Below are 17434 nucleotides of genomic sequence, written 5' to 3' on the forward strand. Positions count from 1 at the left end.
GTGTGTGTCTGTCTGTGGTGATGTGTCTATGCCTGGGCGAAGTGAACGTCAACTCTCAGGGCATTTGAGTCTGTATCCAAGTGACGTTTGTGTTTGGCTGTGACCCTGTGATTGTGTTACATTCCTTGGGTGGGAAATATCTTGATTCTTGGCTTCCATGAGAAGAAATTGATGCTGAAGCCTGGCTTGTGATCCAAGTAGGTTTTTATAAAGAATTGAAGTTTCAGGTTTTATAGTTAACTGAACACAGGACTGCACCCCGACATGTGGCGACCTGAGGAGGTGGAGGGGAGGGGGAGAGAGAGAGAGAGAGAGACCCCAAAACACGGCCAGACAGAAGGCAGAGGCGCAGCCAGAAAAAGAGGGCGGTGGTCTCCAGGCTCCAGTTTTTTAGGGTCTTACTCTAGGAGGCACAGTCGACAGTACTGGTTGACCCCATTGGCCGAATTAAGCCCACCTGGCCTACTTTGTGGCCCACCCAGGTCTCCTGGCTCAGGGGCCCGAATTGGCGCATGCCAGTTAGCCTTAATCCGCTTCCGATTTCCTGTAGGCACTCCTAGGCTTGGAGAGGAACAACCCCCTCTCTTGCTACCTAACAGTTGGATACAACTATGTCAGTAATGGTTATGTGTTTAGGTACCATCGAGTCAGTTCGGACTCATAGGGACCTTATGAACAACAGAATGAACACTGCCGTGTCCTGCCGTCCGTCCTGTCCTCACAACTGTCCCTCTTCCTGAGTCCATGGCTGCAGCCACTGTGTCCATCCATCTCGTTGCGGGCCTTCCTCTTTCTCACTGCCCACTGCTTTACCAAAGGCGCCCTGGTGGGGTAGTGGTTCTGCGCTGGGCTGTGATCCCCATGGTTGGTGGTCCGAAACCACCAGCAGCTCCAAGGGAGAAAGACTGGGCTTCCTACTCCCGTGAAGAGGGACAGCCTTGAAAGCCCACAGGGGACCACGGTGAGTTAGCTGTGACTCGATGTCAGTGAGTTGGGTTTTTTACTGGTCCACTTGACCAAGCAAGGTGACTAGTTATGTTAGGTAGCTAGCACAGGGACTGGGGTGTCCATTATGCACGCTCAGAGGTGCGTGCTTCCAGCCAGGAAGGGGCGGTACACCTAGGTGGGCATTACCTTTGGATTGGCCCATCTGGCCCAGGTGGAGCAACTGAGAAGGCCCACCTGGTCTTCTCTCTCTCTCTCAGCTTTTCCGCAGGCGGGGGTGGGGGTGGGGTGAAGGGCCCGAGGATGTCGGTGTAAACCTGAAACTTCTAATATCGTTCATAAAACTCACTTGGATCACAAACCGGGCTTCGGTGTGAATTCTTCCTTATGCGAAGTCAAGGACTAAGGTGTTTCTCCCACGAGAGAGACCTAACTGTTATACACGCTGATAATGACAGGCGGTGTCTAGGCTCAGCACAGTCCTGTGGATGTGCTTTGCGTCTGATGTTCTGACGTAGAGCGGCTTCATTACCACATCCTGGTGTGCTCGTGAACGGTGCGTGTGTGGGGTCTTAAATACGGTGTCTAAATCTACGTTTGTTTGAGTAGGGGTCTGTGGCCCTGTGACAACATCCAGGAATCCTTGTGAACGGGATTCCCCAGGAATCCCTTATAAGAGGAATCCTTTGTGGGAGGGATAATTGCCATCTACTTTTACGGTACCACACTATAGGCTGCCAAAGAACAGATCTGATGTGGAAGAGGTAATGCCAGAAGGCTGCATAGACGTGAGGGTGGCCAGACTTTGTGAGGTAGCAGAACAGGAACTAGGGGTTGTCAGTCCCTCTTTGTGCCTAGGCCCCACCCCTCCTGGGCCTTACAGGAAGTTGGAAGCTGATAAAGGCTAGAGGGCATGCACAAATTCAGGCCCTTGAGCCAGGAAGCCAGTCCACCTCAGAGGACCTCCATCTAGGCCAGGTGGGCTTAATTCAGCCAATGGGGTCGACCAGTACCTCCGACCACGCCTCCCAACGGAAAGCCCCCAAAAGGCTAAAACTTTGAGCCCACGCCTCTCTTTTTCAGGTGCTCCAGTCCCTGAGCGGTTTCTCTGGCCTCAGGTCTCCACACGTGGGTGTGAAGTGCCCTGAGGGTGCCTGTGTAAAACCTGAAACTTCTGTCCTTTATGAAACTCACTTGGATCACAAAGCAGACTAAGTCCGTGTGAATTTTTTCTTGTGCTAAGCCAAGAAGCCAAGAACTGTTGCCAAGGACCGAGCATTTCCCACTCCGGGAACCCAAGAACTTCATATCCGGTGCTTTGGACACGTGATCAGGAAAGCTTAGTCCTGGGGGCAGGACACTAGGTGTGGTACCACGAGGAGCTGTGGTAAAGAGGAAGACTTTCAGCGAGATGGATGGACACGGGCTGCAACAAAGGGCTCAAATCTAACAACTGTGGGCATGGTGCAGGACCGGCAGTTTTCATTCTGTTGGACTCAGGGAGCTGACTTCAGGGCGCGTCAGGACACCTTGAATGAAGAGGAGCCCTGGTGGCCTAGTGGGTTGTGTGTTGTGCTGCTAACTGCAAGGTCAGCAGTTCCCACCCACCCTGTTGCTTCTCAGGAGAAAGATGAGGCTGTGTATGCCCATCATCAAGATCGACAGTCTCAGAAGCCTAAAGGCCAATCCTACTCTGCCCTGTGGGGTCACTGACTCAATGGGATCGTCTGGGATATGGCTGGAACCCTGTATCAAAGGTAGTGTTTGCGCACTCATTGCTACAAACTCTTTTCATGTGTACCACAGACTGGCCTGTGATTGAGGGTCCAGAGACTTGTCGCTGTGTAACTAGAGGCCCTGTGCGACTATGAACGATAACTCTGGGTGATGTCTGCCCATGGTCACCCCTGGGCTCCCAGGGACATTGGAGTAGAACCTCAGCTCACTGCAAGAGGGAAATTCCAGAGCAGTCAGGCCTCAGGCAAAGGTGGGTGGCCCTGGGCCTAGGTCTGAATGCCAGCACTTCCTGTGGCCTGAGGCAAACCATTCATCCCACCCTGGAGAGCCAGGAACTTCCCTCTCCCCAGACCTCCTGGCACTGGAGCTGAAGTAGCTGCCCTCAGCTGAGTTCCCCAGAGCACCAAATGAAAGTTTATGGTAGATAATGGGGGTGGGGTCTGATTGATTGACAGCAACTCCCTGCAGCCAAGGAGTCAGACCCTGGGAGCTCAAAACCCAAGCATTTGAAAACCAAGTTAAGAAGTCCCAACCCCCCCAGGGCTCCCACTCACGGGGACAGAGTTTTGTCTGTTCTGGGTCCCCACCTGATAGCAGCCTGAGACGTCTGCAGAGCCTGATAAAGCTTGGCAGGGAGCTGGTGCCAAATCCCGCCACCAGTGCGGTTGCTGTTCACTGGGGAGGGAGAGGGCTTCAGGGCCCCACTTGGCAGAGAGGGGGTCCTACAGCTCCTTCCCAGAGTACCCGTTCCACCTGTTATTCTCCCCCCGACTCTTTTAGGAAGGTTGAGTGAAAGCAGAGCCCCAAGTCTCGTTATGTATTGGGGGCGTACCCTGTGCCTCACTTTACCCAGCAGTTGAGCCCCAACCCCTGACATCTAACTCCAGAGGCAGGGGCGGTCTTTATGACCCAGCCTCAAACAGGCTGAGGTGAGCTGTATTCCCTCCAAGTGAGAACCACCCACCCTGGCCTTGCCAGCCCTTATCAGAGGCTGCAGCCAATCAGCTGAGTGGAGAGGCACTCTCCGAGGGGCCGCTGAAGCTTCAGAGCCCACGAGGCAGTTGAGGAAGAGGAGGCCGGAGGGCCTTGGGCGTGCACCCCGGCCCAGGTGCCACCATGGCCACAGCTGAGACTGCTCTGCCTTCCATCAGCACGTTGACCTCTCTGGGCCCCTTCCCGGACACACAGGAGGACTTCCTGAAGGTGGGACCGCACAGGGGCCAGGTGGGCTGGCTGGGCCTGGGGCTTGGCTGCAGAGCAGGCAGGTGTGGGCCTGAGGCTTGGCCTGGTATCAAGAGACCTGACCAGGGTTAGAGGGTGGCTGCGTGGGCAGGGGAATGGCCTGAAGTTCTGGGATCCATTTCTGTAATTAGACACTGAAGGCTGGAGGCATTCTGTGTGTCTGAGGCTCACAGGTAACCCCAGAAAACACGGGGCCCAGAGCTCCACTGCCCTCGAGTTCATTCCCCCACACAGCAACCCTACGGGATGGTGTAGAACCGGCCCCACAGGGCTTCTAACGTCCAGGTCTTTAAAGAAGTAGACCTCCCTCCCAGCCCGGCTGGTAGATCCATAAGCTGTGGTCCTTACAGGTCACCGTTGAGCACTTCAACGACTGCCCCACCAGGGACCCCAGGGGGGTAGCCATGGTGTTTGAATCACCCAGGTTGGAAGATGGGGGAAGGAGAGGGAGGCTCTGGGGGGAAACTGAGGCCAGGCTGGACTCCAGTCTTCCTCCTCTGACTGTCATCCCTCCCCCCATGCCCAAGTGTGACTCCAGATAATGGAGGCCTTATCTGGCGTCTCCAGCCAGATGGCGCAACCTCTGTCCTACAACTGGGAGGGGGGCAGGTATAGGGGAAGGGTAGGCAGACTGACAGGCAAACAAACTTCTCTCCGGAGTCTCCAACCAGTCTGTGCCAAGGGCAGGGTACCCGGCTGTCAGCTGACACCTCATGTTGACCCTCCCGCAGTGGTGGCGCTCCGACGAGGAGCAGGATCTGGGCCCAGGGCCCCCGGGTCCCCCGCTCAACGTGAAGCTGGAGTCGGATGACGTGCCGAACGAGAGGGAATCGTCCGCCGTCGCCTGGGACCTGGATCTCCTCCTCACCAACTTCCAGGGCTCTGAGTCCACCGGCGAGGCGCGCCCGGGCGCTCCGGCGTCGGGCGAGGGCTCCGGAAGCCAGTACCCGCCCCTGCCGGAGACTCTGGGCACGTACTCCAGCGGCCTGGGGCTCGCCACCGGGCTCTTGGGTCCAGAGGAGCACGCGGGGTGGGCGCGCCCTGGCCCCCGAGCTCCGGGCCCCGACGCCTTCGTGGGCGCAGCCCTAGTCCCGACCCCCGAGCCCAAGGCGCAGCCACTGCAGCCCACAGTGTACCCCGGGTCGGGCGCGGGCTCCTCGGGCAGCTACTTCCCGCGGACTGGGTTTTCAGTGCCCGCGGCGTCCGGCGCCCCTTACGGGCTGCTGTCTGCGTACCCCGCGCTGTACCCGGTGCCGCAGTACCAAGGGCACTTCCAGCTCTACCGCGGGCTCCCGGCGCCCGCGCCCGCCCCCGCTGTCTCTCCGCACTTCCTCAGTTGCCTGGGACCCGGGACGGCGGGCGCGGGGCTAGGAGCCCCCAACGGAGACCCAGCCGAGGCCCGGGAGTCGGCGCCATCCAAACGCAGCCGGCGCTCGTGGGCGCGAAAGAGACAGGCGGCGCACACGTGCGTGCACCCGGGCTGCGGCAAGAGCTACACCAAGAGCTCGCACCTGAAGGCCCATCTGCGCACGCACACGGGTGAGGGGCGGGGCCGTGCTCGAGCAGTTAAGGACACGAAGGTTAAGATTCAAGGTTGGGGTAAGAGGGGAGCTTAGCGCCTTGGGTCAGGGGAGTACAGCGCGGGTTACGTGGCAAGGAGGCGGAGCCAAACGTGTGGGGGTGTGGCTGGAACGCCCGGCTGCAGGACTGGAGCGGGGCAGGTTCAGGTTTGAGGGTCACCCGGACGCAGCCCAGATTCAAAGGCAGGCCAGGAGGGCAAGAGCGACAACTACTGGGAAATAGAAGGCTGGTCAGCGAAGAATATGCCAAGTCCCAGAGAAAGGAAGACAGATGGGGCCCATGCGCAGAGGGTGGGGCAGAGAGGAGGGTTAGATGGATTCACCAGTCCTGGAGTGCAGGGGCCGGCCGGGCCAGGCATGCCAGGGGTAGAGCGTAGCTCACTGACAAGAGGGCCTAAACAGTGTATTTGGGGGCTCAGGGCCCACGGGGCAGGGATGGCTGGGCAATTGCAGGAGGTGTCAGAGGTGCAAGGGAAAGGCTGGAATCGGGGGTGGGGGGCGCTGAGGGGGATGGGAATAGGGCCAAAGCATGGGGGTGGATTAGAAGGCAGGGCCAAGGTGTCTGAGCAAATGAAGTGGCGAGCAGCTAGGTGCAGGTGCAGGTGCAGGTGAAAAGGCATGGGGGCTGAGGGCGCTGGGAGCAGACACAGGGTCAGCACCTGAGAGCTAGCATATCTTGTAGTTGTGCCCTACGCCCCTCACTTGCTTCGGCTCAAAGGGGTGCAGCTAGTGCAGGGAGAAACGGAATGGGGGGAGGGAGGTGGCGCCTGGGCAGCGATGCTCATGGACCCTTTGCTCCCAGGGGAGAAACCATACGCCTGCACGTGGGACGGCTGCGGCTGGAAGTTCGCGCGTTCGGACGAGCTGACTCGCCATTACCGCAAGCATACCGGGCAGCGCCCCTTCCGCTGCCAGCTCTGCCCGCGGGCATTTTCCCGTTCAGACCATCTGGCCCTGCACATGAAGCGCCACCTTTGAACCCTGTCTTAGCACCTGAACCCACCTGAGGACTTGAGGTGGGGCATGATTCCGTGCGGGAGTGTGTTCCAAATCTGACCTGTGGCCCATGGATCCACCATAAGATCAAGGCTTGACCCTATACATACAGAAACAGACCCTCAGAGGAAGCCCCTCCCCCTCACATGGAGATGTCAAAGGTCACAAAGACCCAAGGAAACCGACCCTCCAGAGACACAGACTGGGATGGACTCTCAGCTGAACTCTCAGACTAGCTCACAGACAGCCTGGGACAATGGGAGAGGGCCCGCTGCGCGTCTTCGCCGAGAGCTGGGGTCTTTTCGGCTGGAGACCCTTCCTGAAGCTCCGCGTGGTAGTGATACTATACTCTCTGGCCACAGCCTCCACTGGGGTCTGGCATCAGCTGTGAATGGTTATGGGTCTTGTGAAAACGCTCTCCTTCCCTGATAAAGTTTCAGCGTTGGTCTGACTGGGTTGTGGGGACCGGAAGGTGATATTGGTGGGCCTGCACACACCCTTCGTTCTATACATTACTCTTCATTCTGACCTTGCCACCCCTCCCCCCACCATCTGACTACACGGCCAGTGTCCCCTGCCATCCATGTCGCCCTCTTTTTTCAGCCGTGGCTCCAAAGGCCTAATAAACCTCCCCTGTTGTAATTCAGAGCGACCCCCTTGGCTAGCTCAGGGGTATCTAGGGAAGAACGTGCAGAATGAAAAGGGGTGATCCAGGAAAGAGCAAGATTCACAAAGTGTCGGGTCTCGATATTATACACGCAAGAAAAAATTCGACTTGTGCCTGGAAGCTTCGGGGAAGGAGTGCAAAAGAACTGGACGGTCTAGAGACCTTGGTGGGACTCTAGGGAGATGGGGGGGGAGGCGGGACCGAGGGGAGGGGCGTGGGCTCTGATTGGCTAGTAGTGGAGTCGGGAGGCCGGGCACCACAGCCTGGCCGGAAGAGGGCGTGGTCTGGGGAGAGGGTGGAGTCTTATCACGGAAGAGTGTCCGTGGGACTGGAGTCAGCCCCGGGGTGGCCGGGTCAGGGGTGGGGCCTACCTGAAAAGAAGCCCCGCCCCTCGCGGAGGAGGGCTGGGCTGTGGTTCTAAATCTCTGCTTTTGGTCTCGCGGGGCGCGTTTCCAGGCGAATTTGGGGAAGTGAGAGACGCACCCGGCAGGGCCCAGCTCGTGACCCTGCACCCTGCCGTCACGAGGCCGATTTTCCCATGGCGCCGCTGCGCTCGCTGCTCCTCGCCGTGCTGCTGGCCGTTCCGGCCGGGGCGCTGACCTGCTACGGGGACTCGGGGAAGCCTGTGGACTGGTGAGGGGCCGGCGCCGACCGTCTCCCTGCGTTCGCACGGCGGCCAAGGGACTGCAGGAACCCCGGGGTTCCTGAACGGCGGCAGGGCAAGGGGTTAGGGTTCCCCCTCCCGCCCTTCCCCACATCTTCCTACTGGTTAACCTCTAGGTTTGTCGTCTACAAGCTGCCGGGAAAGAGCAGGTCTGGGGACGCGACCGGGAGCGGGCTGCGGTACAAGTACCTGGACGCGGACTCCGGAGGCTGGCGCGATGGCGTGGCGCCCATCAACAGCTCGGCGGGGGCTGTGGGTCGCAGCCTGCTGCCACTGTACCGGAGCAACGCCAGCCAGGTGAAGGGGCGCGGGGAGGAACCCGGGTTGGGACTCTTGGGTGGGCCCCCCCAAGGAGGAACCTTACATTGCCCGTTGTCCTGGTCCTTTCCCCCAGCTCGCCTTCCTGCTGTACAATGACCAGCCGCCTTTGCCAAACAAGCTTCCCGGCACTGCCAGCCGTGGGCACACAAAGGGTGAGGAGCAGCCTGAGGTTTTCCCTGGAATTTCCTCCAGCTGGCCCCTGATTTGCTCGCGGCCTGTTCTTTCTGGCCTTACCCATCTGTTGCTTTTAAAGTTTTCATTGACAGCGGGAGGCAACGGTGGTCCTGACACTGCCCGCACCCTTCCCAACTCAACTCACCTCACTGTCATCCCTGATGCTCACTCCTAGCGACCATAAAGGACAGAGTAGAACTGCCTCGCTGGGTTTCTGAGACTGAGAGTAGAAAACTTCATCTTTCTCCCGTGGAGCGGCTGGTGGTTTGGAACTGCTGACCTTGCAGTTGGCAGCTCTGTGCATAACCTGCAACGCCACCTGCGGTCCTCACAAAATGGAGGGCATTTTGGGTCCGGAAATGCATAAATGCGCACTGACATGCCTTGAGCAACGAGACTGATTCCCCTTTTCTGCTGCAGGGGTGCTGCTCCTGGACCAAGAAGGGGGCTTCTGGTTGATCCACAGCGTGCCTGGATTCCCTCCACCTGCCTCCTCTGCGGGGTACAGCTGGCCTCCTAGTGCCCGAGTCTATGGCCAGACCCTGCTCTGTGTGTCTTTCCCCCTCTCCCAGTTCCTGATGATTGGTGAGTGGGGCTCTCAAGGCAGAATGAGTCCCAGATACCCACACCATCGGCTGAGCAGACCCCACACTACCCCCTCCCTCGCTCTTCTTGCCTCCAGGCAAACAACTGACCTACACCTACCCCTTGGTGTATGACCACAACCTGCAAGGGGACTTTGCCCAGAAATTCCCTGACCTGGAGGAGGTGGTTGAGGGCCACCATGTTCAGCGAGGACCCTGGAACAACAGTGTGACCCTCACATCTCGGGCAGGAGTCACCTTCCAGAGCTTTGCCAAGTTCAGGAACTTTGGAGATGGTGAGCCCTGAGGATTGGGGGTTGGGAAACTTCCTCAGCAAAAGGTTGTGTCTGGTGTGTGTGCCTGAGGACAGACCAAGGATAGAGACTGGCGCTCTTTGGGAGTCAATCCCATGGAAGGTGTAGCATTGGCAGAACTGGGTTCAAAACTTGGTTTGAGGCAGTGTGACTGAACCTGAGCCTCAGTGCATTTGTCTCAAATGCATTTGTGCATTGGATACCCAAAAGAACCGTTGCGATGGTTCTGTGAGATGATGCCTAGCAAGTGCTTGGGAAGGGCTGTGGATGTTATGCTGTCACTGCAGGGCTGCTGAGAACTGATATTTAAAAGAAACGGAGCTCCAAGAGAAGTGGCTTAGCCCCAATCTCTGTGCAAGGGCCCTGACCCTGACAATATCTTCTCTCCATCCTTTACAGACCTCTACTCCGGCTGGCTAGCAACAGCCCTTGACAGCAACCTACAAGTCCAATTCTGGCACAAATCTGCTGGCATTCTGCCCTCCAACTGCTCAGGTGGCCATGATGTCCTGGATGTGACCCAGATAGGCTTCCCTGGGCCAGCTGCGCCAACCTTCAGTTCCACAAATGACCACTCCAAGTGGTGTGTAGCCCCCAAAGGACCTTGGACCTGTGTGGGAGACATGAATCGGAACTTGGGAGAGAAACAGCGGGGTGGGGGCATACTGTGTGCCCAGCTGCCTGCTCTCTGGAAGGCCTTCCAGCCATTGGTGAAGGCTTGGGAACCCTGTAAGGACCCTTAGTGGTGCTGTGGTTAAGCGCTCAGCTGCTGCCAGGTTGGTAGTTCAAACCCGCCAACTGCTTGGCAAGAGACATGGCAGTTGATGCCTGCAATGTCCACGCCTGTTAAGCCATGGAAGCTTCTAGGGCAGTTGTACTCTGACAAGAGGGTTACTGAGAGTCCGAATGGATGCACCAAATGGCAACCGGTTTTGGTTACTGGGAACCCTGAAGGCAGGCAGGTTGAATTCCAGACTCCCAGTTGTATGGATTATGTGCCCTAAGCTCTCTGTAACTCAAAGCTCTCACCTGCGGAAGCGGCCATCGTAACACGAGCCGCTCAGGATTTTTGAGTAGTAAAAGAAAATGGTTAGATGGCGTGCTTAGTTAGCTTTTTCTTCAGCCTGGCAGTTGGGAAGGTGAAGCTGAACGTGGAACCACAAGGGCCCAAGTCTTCACCTGAGACCAGACTTCCACTCTGCAAGCACAGGAGAGATGGGCCACTTGGTATCCTGGCCTGCCAGGGGAGGGCGGTGGGGCAAGTATCAGCATGTTCACACAGCACTGATGTACTTTATTTATATGTGTACATATGTATACAGGAAGCTGTACAGCTCAGGGCCTGAGGAACCCTGGGTTATGGGCCTGGGGGCGCAGGGCAGGGAGCCCCTTTTTTGGTTAGGCCTGAAAGGGGCACAGCTTCAACAGGGCACCGGGAGGGTAGCCCCAGCTCAGGCTTAGTCCCTGGGGCCAGAAGGGAAGAAGGTGGGGTTGGGGGCCCTATGCTGCTGGGTGCATTATTTGATGAGGCAGGGGTCTGGGGGTCCGGGGAGAGCTTGGGGGAGGCAGGCTTGGTGCGAGGGGTACTCAGTGTGGTCCGCTCCTCTACCACCTCCAGCACCCAGCGCTCCCGGCCTCTGAGGGTCTCTGGCACCGGGGTGGTCAGAACCACGGGTTGCTGCTTTAAGTCCGTGCCTGGAAGCTGTGGGGCCTCCACCTTGGCCCTGGGCCCCACCGGCTCCACGACGATGGGCACTGGGGGTGTGCCTGCCTCGCCAGAGCTACTGCGCCGCCCTGTCTCGTGTTCCTGCACGGGGCTAAGCGCAGCCTTGGCCACTCCCCTGGCCGCCAAGCCTGTGCCGTCGTCAGTCTGCACGCTCTGATGCCTCGTGCTGCTGGCATCCCGCTCCAGGGTCCGAGACCCCGGGGTGGTCGCACGCAGCAGGGTGCAAGCCTCTGCTCCACCTGGGGCCTCCTCTTTGCTCGAGGCAGGTGGCCTGGGGGCGCCCTCGGGCAGCAGCGGGTCCGCACCCAGGCTCAAGGGCGACTCCTGGCGACCCAGGCGGCGGACAGCCACCTGCCTGGTGGCGCTAGGCCCCTCAACTGTGGGGGTCTCGCCGTCAGATTCGGCGAGGCTATGCAGCGCCAGCTCGCCATGGAAGTCCTTGCGGAAATCCGGGTGGCCCACCTCGAGGCTGTGTTTGCGCAGCGCACCCTTCTTGTCGGCGCTCAGCGAAGCCCCCAGTTTCTCCGCTGACTGCACACGCTTGAGTAGTGGCGAGCGCGGGGGCTCTGCGCTCTTGGGACGCGGGCGCACGACGGGCGGCGACGAGTGGAGCTTGGCAGGGAAGCTCTGCGTCGTGTGCGAGCTGCCCACCGTGTGGCCTGGCAGCGGCGGCGGCGAAGCCTGCGTCGGGGAGGGCGTGTGGGCCAGGGGCGACAGCGGGATGTTGCCCGCTGACTTGCAGCGTGCGGAGCGGTACTGGCGGTGCAGCTTCGGCGACAAGCCATGCAGCGTGCTGGGCCTTATGTGGTGCGACGCGGACGACGCCGGCGAGTTGGGTGTGCTGGAGGCGGGTGAGCTGCTCTGTGAAGAGGCACCTGCAGGCGAAAGTGGGTGTCGCCGAGGGTGCGTGCAGCCCCGCCCCCGCCCAGGGGTGCCCCCGCCCCAGGGCAGCGCCTACCCAGGTAGGCAGAGTCGGGCGTGGAGCGGTAACTGTGCGTGGGCGAGCGTGCCGGCAGCCCATGCGTAGGGGAGCCCGGGAGGCTGTCGCTGGACGACAGCGAGCGGTTCAGAGACGACAGCGAGCGGCTAGTGTGCAGCAGGTTCGACTGCTTGGTGATCTTCCGAAAGAGGGAGCTCCGCTTCTTGCTGGGGAAGAACCAGGGAGGACCACCTCCCCTCGACCTGACTCCGGATCTCCCTCCCAGCCCTTCCCACCTCGGGCCGCCCAACAACTCTCTGAACCATTCCCTCCTCCTAGTCCCTCCCTCCCCGGCTGCCACACACCTATCAGCACAGGAAGAGCCGAGCCAAGTCCCGCCCATTGTGCACCACCCCACCCCCCCGCCCCACGAGGCCTCACCCACTCCTCTCTGGCCATTCTTCATTCTCACTGGAAACACCCAACCACGCCTAGCCCCACCCTCATCAGCCTATCACAAGAGGAAGAAACACACTTGGCTCATTCAGTACTGCCTGTCACTCCTCACTCCAATCCCCACCCACTCATTTCCCAGGCTGAACCCACTCATGGGAATGGAACGTCCTCTGGGAGCCACCCACCTCTCCCGGTTCTTCCCATAAGGAAAGGCACTATCTCAATCAGGGCGGTCCTGCCGCACTCACTCATGTGGAAATACCGCCGACTGGAGCTGCTTCCAGCCCAGCACATGGGATAGGGCAGGGCCATCTCCTGGCACCGCCCTCCCCAGTCTGGCCTGGTCCTTCCCTCCAGTGCGAGTTCACCACTGGGCCTGCCCATCTTCCCAAGGCACTTCCACGATCCTTTTCTCCCAGTCCAGAATCAAAGTGCAGCTTCCTTTCCTAGTTTTCTCACTTCACTGTCTTTTTGTCTTTGCTTCTCAAGTGGCCCGGGTCGCCACCCACCTCTCCTGGCCCTCCTTGGCGGAGGGCCGCTTGTTCCTTCGCGCCATCTTGGCCTTGTAGCTGCTGCGGCGGGCGGGGCCGATGCGGATGGAGGTATTCTCAAAGGGCGTTGTGGTCACTGCTACTTTGTTGCCGCTCTAGGGGCAGCATGGAGGGATGATTGCTCATGCTGTACAGGAAACTCCAGGTCCTTCGGGGCTCCTCCACCCCCTGCTAACTGCACCCCCTCTCTTGCACTTACCTTAAGGATCAGCTCCACGACCTCAGGGTGCACCATACCATGCACAGGTTCCCCGTTCACATGGGTGATGAGGTCCCCGGCACAGAGGCCTGCCTCCTGCGCTGGCCCCCCATCTTCCACATGCTGGAGTTGGGGCAAACCCACCGAGGCAGGGTTAAAAGAATTGATAACGAAGAGAAGAAAAGATAACAAAGACCCAGACCCACATGTACAATAATCCTCACAGCATTCTATAAATAGTGACTATTCCCACCATTCTACAGCTGAGGAAACTAAGGCTGGAGAAGCAACAAGGGAACCCCAGAGGAGGTTTACCCCCCACAGCCTGGCTCTAGGGTGGGAGTTATCCTTTATCCCTGTGGGCTCCTAAGACCCTGCCCTAGGAGGGCACAGCCTCATCTATGAGGGCTTACCCAGACTATGTGGTGAACACTGTAGACATCTGAATCCCCCATGTACACGCGGATGGCACGCAGTGTGAAGCCGTATTTTTTGCCTGAGCGTTGGATGGTGATGGGGGAACGGAGCCCACTGACAGCCGGTGAGTAGTCCCGGCTGGGCGAGGAATCCCGGGAGGATGGGTTGGAAGACAGAGATCGTGGGGACATGGGGCTGGCCAGGGGTGAGCTGCTGTGTGGGTCCACTGCAGATACAAATGATGGTTAGGGGTCAGAGCCAACAAGAGACAGACCTCTGGAGTCAGACAATATCCCAGGGCAGACTCTCATTGGTCCATTCCTGAAGCAATCACTATGGAGGGCGGGGTGTGCAGTGCTTCTATTGGCCAGCCCTGGTGGAAACAGTACCATGCCCTCCACTCCCAGGTGGGGCCCTGCATCACCTGCAGGAATCATGACGGACAAGGCTGTGGCTGAGGCTGACTTGATGACTTTGCCCCCAGTTCGAGAAGGCCGCTTCTCTACAGCAGGGTCCCCGGATAGTTGTTGGTGCCGTGCCCGGCGAAGAACCAAGTCATTGGTAGCCCTGGGGGCTGATGGGTCTCCATCCTTCAGGGGTGGGCAGAGGTCTCCCGGGCGTGAGCGGTCCGCTACAACAAAGAGCAAAGGAGTGAGAGACCAGGCCAGCCAAGGACTTCTCCTGTTTGTTCTCTCTCTCTCTGGAATGCTTCCCACTTCACTCCACTGCTGCTCTGGGAACTTCCTGAGTGCTGGTAACAAGTGCCCTCTGCAGAGCTCCTGATGGACTCATGCACGGCTTCCTGCCATCGGGCCAATTCAACCTAGAGTGACCCTAGGCCGGAGCAGAACTGCTCCTTTGGGTTTCCCAGACTGTAGATCTTACTGGATGCGGTAGTTGCGTATTTTCATGTCAGTGTAGGGGTGGAGTCTAGATTGTCAATCAGGCCACACCCTGATAGTGCCTCCTTGTGGGTGTGGCCTTCTCATAAGGAGGGTCCTGGGAATCTCCCCTTGCCCTCTGTCTCTGCCTCCACCTTCCTGTTGAGGAGCATGCTGAGATCTGTGGGAGCCCTGTGATGGGGCCACCGCCGTTGGATGCACACAACGGCACCCGCCAGCCTGTGATCTTCCTACATCCTGCATCATTGCACATGCCTGTGTGAGTCTGAAGAGGGACTTAGGGACTAGTATCGGACTTGTGGACTCGGCTGGGATGTTTTATTGATACAAGATTACTTCTTGATATAAAGTTCCTTCTTATACATATATGAGTGTCGCTGAATTTGTGTCTCTAGTCAACCCAGCCTAACACACTGGAGCAGTGGGTTTGAACCAGTGACCTTGGAGTGAGCAGCTCAACGTGTAGCGCACTATGCCACCAGGGTTCCTTCCTGATCCACGGAACGTCTCAGATGTACACGGTCACTGTCTGACTCTGGCCTACAGGCTGTTCCTCCTGCTGTTTGGAGCTCCAGGTGTAATGCAGGTTCAAAGGGATGGCGCATATAGGGGACAGTACCCGAGGCTCATGGCATCCTCAGTACACGGGCATTGGAAAACTGAGGAAGGTAGAACAAAGGGACACTCACTCGTGTCAGGGTCCCCGGAAATGGCGTTGCAGTCCCCTGAAGCCCCCTCTTTGGGGGTCCGTGCATCCAGCAAGCCTGGGGGATCAGAGCTGGGCCTAGGGGGCCTGCGCAGACGAGCCTCATCCTCGTCCTCTTGCGGGGAGCTGAATCGGCTGGGCTCTAGCAAGGCTGAGAAGCGGCGGCGGGCGCCGAGCGGGGGGCTGGCCTCCCCCTCCAGGAACGTAGCCTCGGAGGCGGAGAAGCGCTTGCTGTGCAGTGGAGGCGGGGCAGTGCTGCTTAGAGGAGGCCCCGCCCCACTGGGCCCGCCCCCCGCCCCACTGACCCGCCCTGCTCACATCTCTGGGGAGCCCCCTCTCCAGGTCTTCTCGCGCAGGGTCAGGCCGCCCAGCCCTTCCCGCTTGCCGGCCACCTTCTCCTCCGGACCCTTGGTGCTCGCCTCCCGCTTGCTGCCTCCCGCCGCTGCCACAGGTGTCTTGGGCTCATGCTGAGACAACTGCTCCATACTGCTGTACACCTGCACAGGGTGGGGAGGGCAAGAATGGCTTCCTCGTGGACCAATCACCTGCCCGCTCCTGGGCCCACCCTCCCAAGGCCGGCCCTACCCAGCAGTTCCGGGATACCCCAAACCCCAGACTGCCCTCCTTCAACTCAGCTCCAGCCTTTCCACCATCCACGGTCCTAGGCTGAGGGGGTGGGCCCAATTCCCAATTCCGCCCACTCCCTTGCTCCAGCCAATTATATAAGTCCTCTTCCAGACGAGGCCCCACCCCTACGACAAACTTCTTCCCTGAAGCCCTTCCTTGGCCTGCCTTTCTCTGGGCCTGGCCAGGCCCAACCCTATGCCCCGCCCCTTAAGTGTAGCTCCTCCCCAACACCTGACCTACTTCCGCCCCTTGGGTGGTATCATTTCAACTGACCAGGTTCCTCTTGGATGCCCATCCTTCCCCAGGACTCCCTACTCCCAGACCTGTGCCCTCAGGAAGTTGCTCAGTCTAAGACTTAGGGCACCTGGTACCCTGCTCCCTGCTGCTTCCTTGCCCCGCCACCCAGGGGAGCTTCCTCCGTCCAGGTCCACCCCGCCACCCGCGGCCCACCTTGCTGAAGCGTGGGGAGCAGGAGGAGAACTGGCGGATCTCCACGGGCTCCTCCTCAGTCGTGTCGTCCTCATCATAGGAATTCACATGGTGATACCTGTCTGAGCGGGCTGGGGACCAGGCCACAGGTCATGCTCAGGCCAGAGCCCCTTCCTGCCTCAAGTCTGGCCCGCAAGTCAGACCACACCTCCACTCTTTTCTCCTGCCCTCAGATGGGAGGAGGCTTACCCGGTTCCGACCCTCAGGGGTTCTTCACTGTAGTCACTAGGGCTGTAGTCACCAGCTGGTCTCTGCCACATTCCAGGTCCTAGCCCTGACCCTGACCCTAACCTTGACCCAGGCCTAGCCCCAGCCCAAACCTAGGCCTCCAACATCATTTCTCGCCCAGCTAGCAGACTGAACCCCACCCCTATACCAGGCCACACCCACTCACAGCAGGCCACGCCCACAGCCTCCTAGTCCTTCCTCCATAACAGTTTGGTCTCAAGCCTCAAAAACCAAACCAAAGGTGTGGTGGACTCGATTCTAACTCATAGCGCCCCTTCAGGGCAGAGTGGAACTGTCCCCCAGTTCCCAAGGGGTCATCTCTACGGAAACCGACTGTCGGCTTTCTCCCCCAGGGGCTGGTGGTGGATTCGAACCACCAACTTTTCAGTTAGCGGCCACGCGCTGCAACTACTACACCACCTTACCCCAGGCCACCTCGCCTTAGATCCCACCCTGTCCCCACTCACTGTCGAAGTAGCTGGTGTCATCCTCGGACTCCAGGTGGGGGATGAACTCAGCTTTCTGCCTCAGCAGCCCGGTCCAGTCCAGGTCTCGGAAGAAACTGTGCTGCTTCACTTCAAAGGCCCCGCCTGGCCGGAGGCGGAGCCAAAGAAAAACCCCAAACTCGCTGCCATTCTGACTCCTAAAGACCCCAGTGGCAGAGCGGAGAACTGCCCCTTTGGGTTTCTGAGACTGTTAACTCTTGACAAGTCGAAAGCCTCAGCTTTCTCCTGCTGAGCGGCTGGTGGTTTCGAACTATTGGTCTGTAGTCGCCCAACATATAAACCACTGTGCCACCAGGGCTCTGGGTCAGACAGCTCAAGCAAAAATGCACCCCTCCAAGCCTCCCATGTCTGTCTTTGCAGCAGGCCATAGTGTGTAGAGCCCAGCCGGGCTCTAGGACCTAGGGTCATGGACCCCTGCTCCCACAGAAGACCGGGGGTCCCAGCCCTCAGACTCACCTGCCCCGAGCCGGACCAGAGGGTTGGT

The 17434-nt window shown here is 59.1% G+C and overlaps 3 protein-coding genes across 3 annotated transcripts in view; 2 read left to right on the forward strand and 1 right to left on the reverse strand.

Moving 5' to 3' along the window:
• The first annotated feature begins 3798 nt into the window (after positions 1-3798).
• KLF1 (Kruppel like factor 1) lies at positions 3799-7146 on the forward strand. Its single transcript, XM_004715509.2, has 3 exons — positions 3799-3885; positions 4656-5463; positions 6307-7146. The coding sequence occupies exons 1-3, from the start codon at positions 3799-3801 to the stop codon at positions 6480-6482; spliced, it is 1071 nt and encodes a 356-aa protein (XP_004715566.1). The 3' UTR covers positions 6483-7146.
• Positions 7147-7507: 361 nt separating this feature from the next.
• DNASE2 (deoxyribonuclease 2, lysosomal) lies at positions 7508-10319 on the forward strand. Its single transcript, XM_004715591.2, has 6 exons — positions 7508-7800; positions 7948-8128; positions 8226-8304; positions 8747-8911; positions 9009-9206; positions 9624-10319. Exons 1-6 carry the CDS (start codon positions 7706-7708, stop codon positions 9965-9967), a joined length of 1062 nt encoding a protein of 353 aa, XP_004715648.1. The 5' UTR covers positions 7508-7705; the 3' UTR covers positions 9968-10319.
• A 178-nt stretch (positions 10320-10497) lies between these two features.
• Positions 10498-17434, reverse strand: part of MAST1 (microtubule associated serine/threonine kinase 1) — a 25256-nt gene continuing 18319 nt past the window's right edge. The window contains exons 16-26 of the mRNA XM_045289706.1: positions 17407-17429; positions 16912-17034; positions 16178-16287; positions 15419-15597; positions 15084-15331; positions 13917-14123; positions 13489-13718; positions 13076-13198; positions 12835-12971; positions 11909-12096; positions 10498-11825 (exon numbers count right to left, since the gene is read on the reverse strand). Coding sequence (XP_045145641.1) covers positions 10582-11825; positions 11909-12096; positions 12835-12971; positions 13076-13198; positions 13489-13718; positions 13917-14123; positions 15084-15331; positions 15419-15597; positions 16178-16287; positions 16912-17034; positions 17407-17429 — 2812 coding nt within the window. The 3' untranslated portion in view covers positions 10498-10581. The remainder of the gene's footprint in view (positions 11826-11908; positions 12097-12834; positions 12972-13075; positions 13199-13488; positions 13719-13916; positions 14124-15083; positions 15332-15418; positions 15598-16177; positions 16288-16911; positions 17035-17406; positions 17430-17434) is intronic.

The sequence above is a fragment of the Echinops telfairi genome, unplaced genomic scaffold, assembly GCF_000313985.2.
Source record: "Echinops telfairi isolate 266 unplaced genomic scaffold, ASM31398v2 ScPeMD7_30;HRSCAF=105, whole genome shotgun sequence".
NCBI classification, from domain to species: Eukaryota; Metazoa; Chordata; class Mammalia; order Afrosoricida; family Tenrecidae; genus Echinops; species Echinops telfairi.

Bases quoted from the DNA above. Each gene is read 5' to 3' on its own strand.
- KLF1 (XM_004715509.2), top strand. From the start codon at position 3,799: ATGGCCACAGCTGAGACTGCTCTGCCTTCCATCAGCACGTTGACCTCT. The intron at 3,886-4,655 runs GTGGGACCGCAC...ACCCTCCCGCAG, and splicing joins CACAGGAGGACTTCCTGAAG to TGGTGGCGCTCCGACGAGGA. The intron at 5,464-6,306 runs GTGAGGGGCGGG...CTTTGCTCCCAG, and splicing joins CCATCTGCGCACGCACACGG to GGGAGAAACCATACGCCTGC.
- DNASE2 (XM_004715591.2), top strand. From the start codon at position 7,706: ATGGCGCCGCTGCGCTCGCTGCTCCTCGCCGTGCTGCTGGCCGTTCCG. The intron at 7,801-7,947 runs GTGAGGGGCCGG...GTTAACCTCTAG, and splicing joins TCGGGGAAGCCTGTGGACTG to GTTTGTCGTCTACAAGCTGC. The intron at 8,305-8,746 runs GTGAGGAGCAGC...TTTCTGCTGCAG, and splicing joins CAGCCGTGGGCACACAAAGG to GGGTGCTGCTCCTGGACCAA.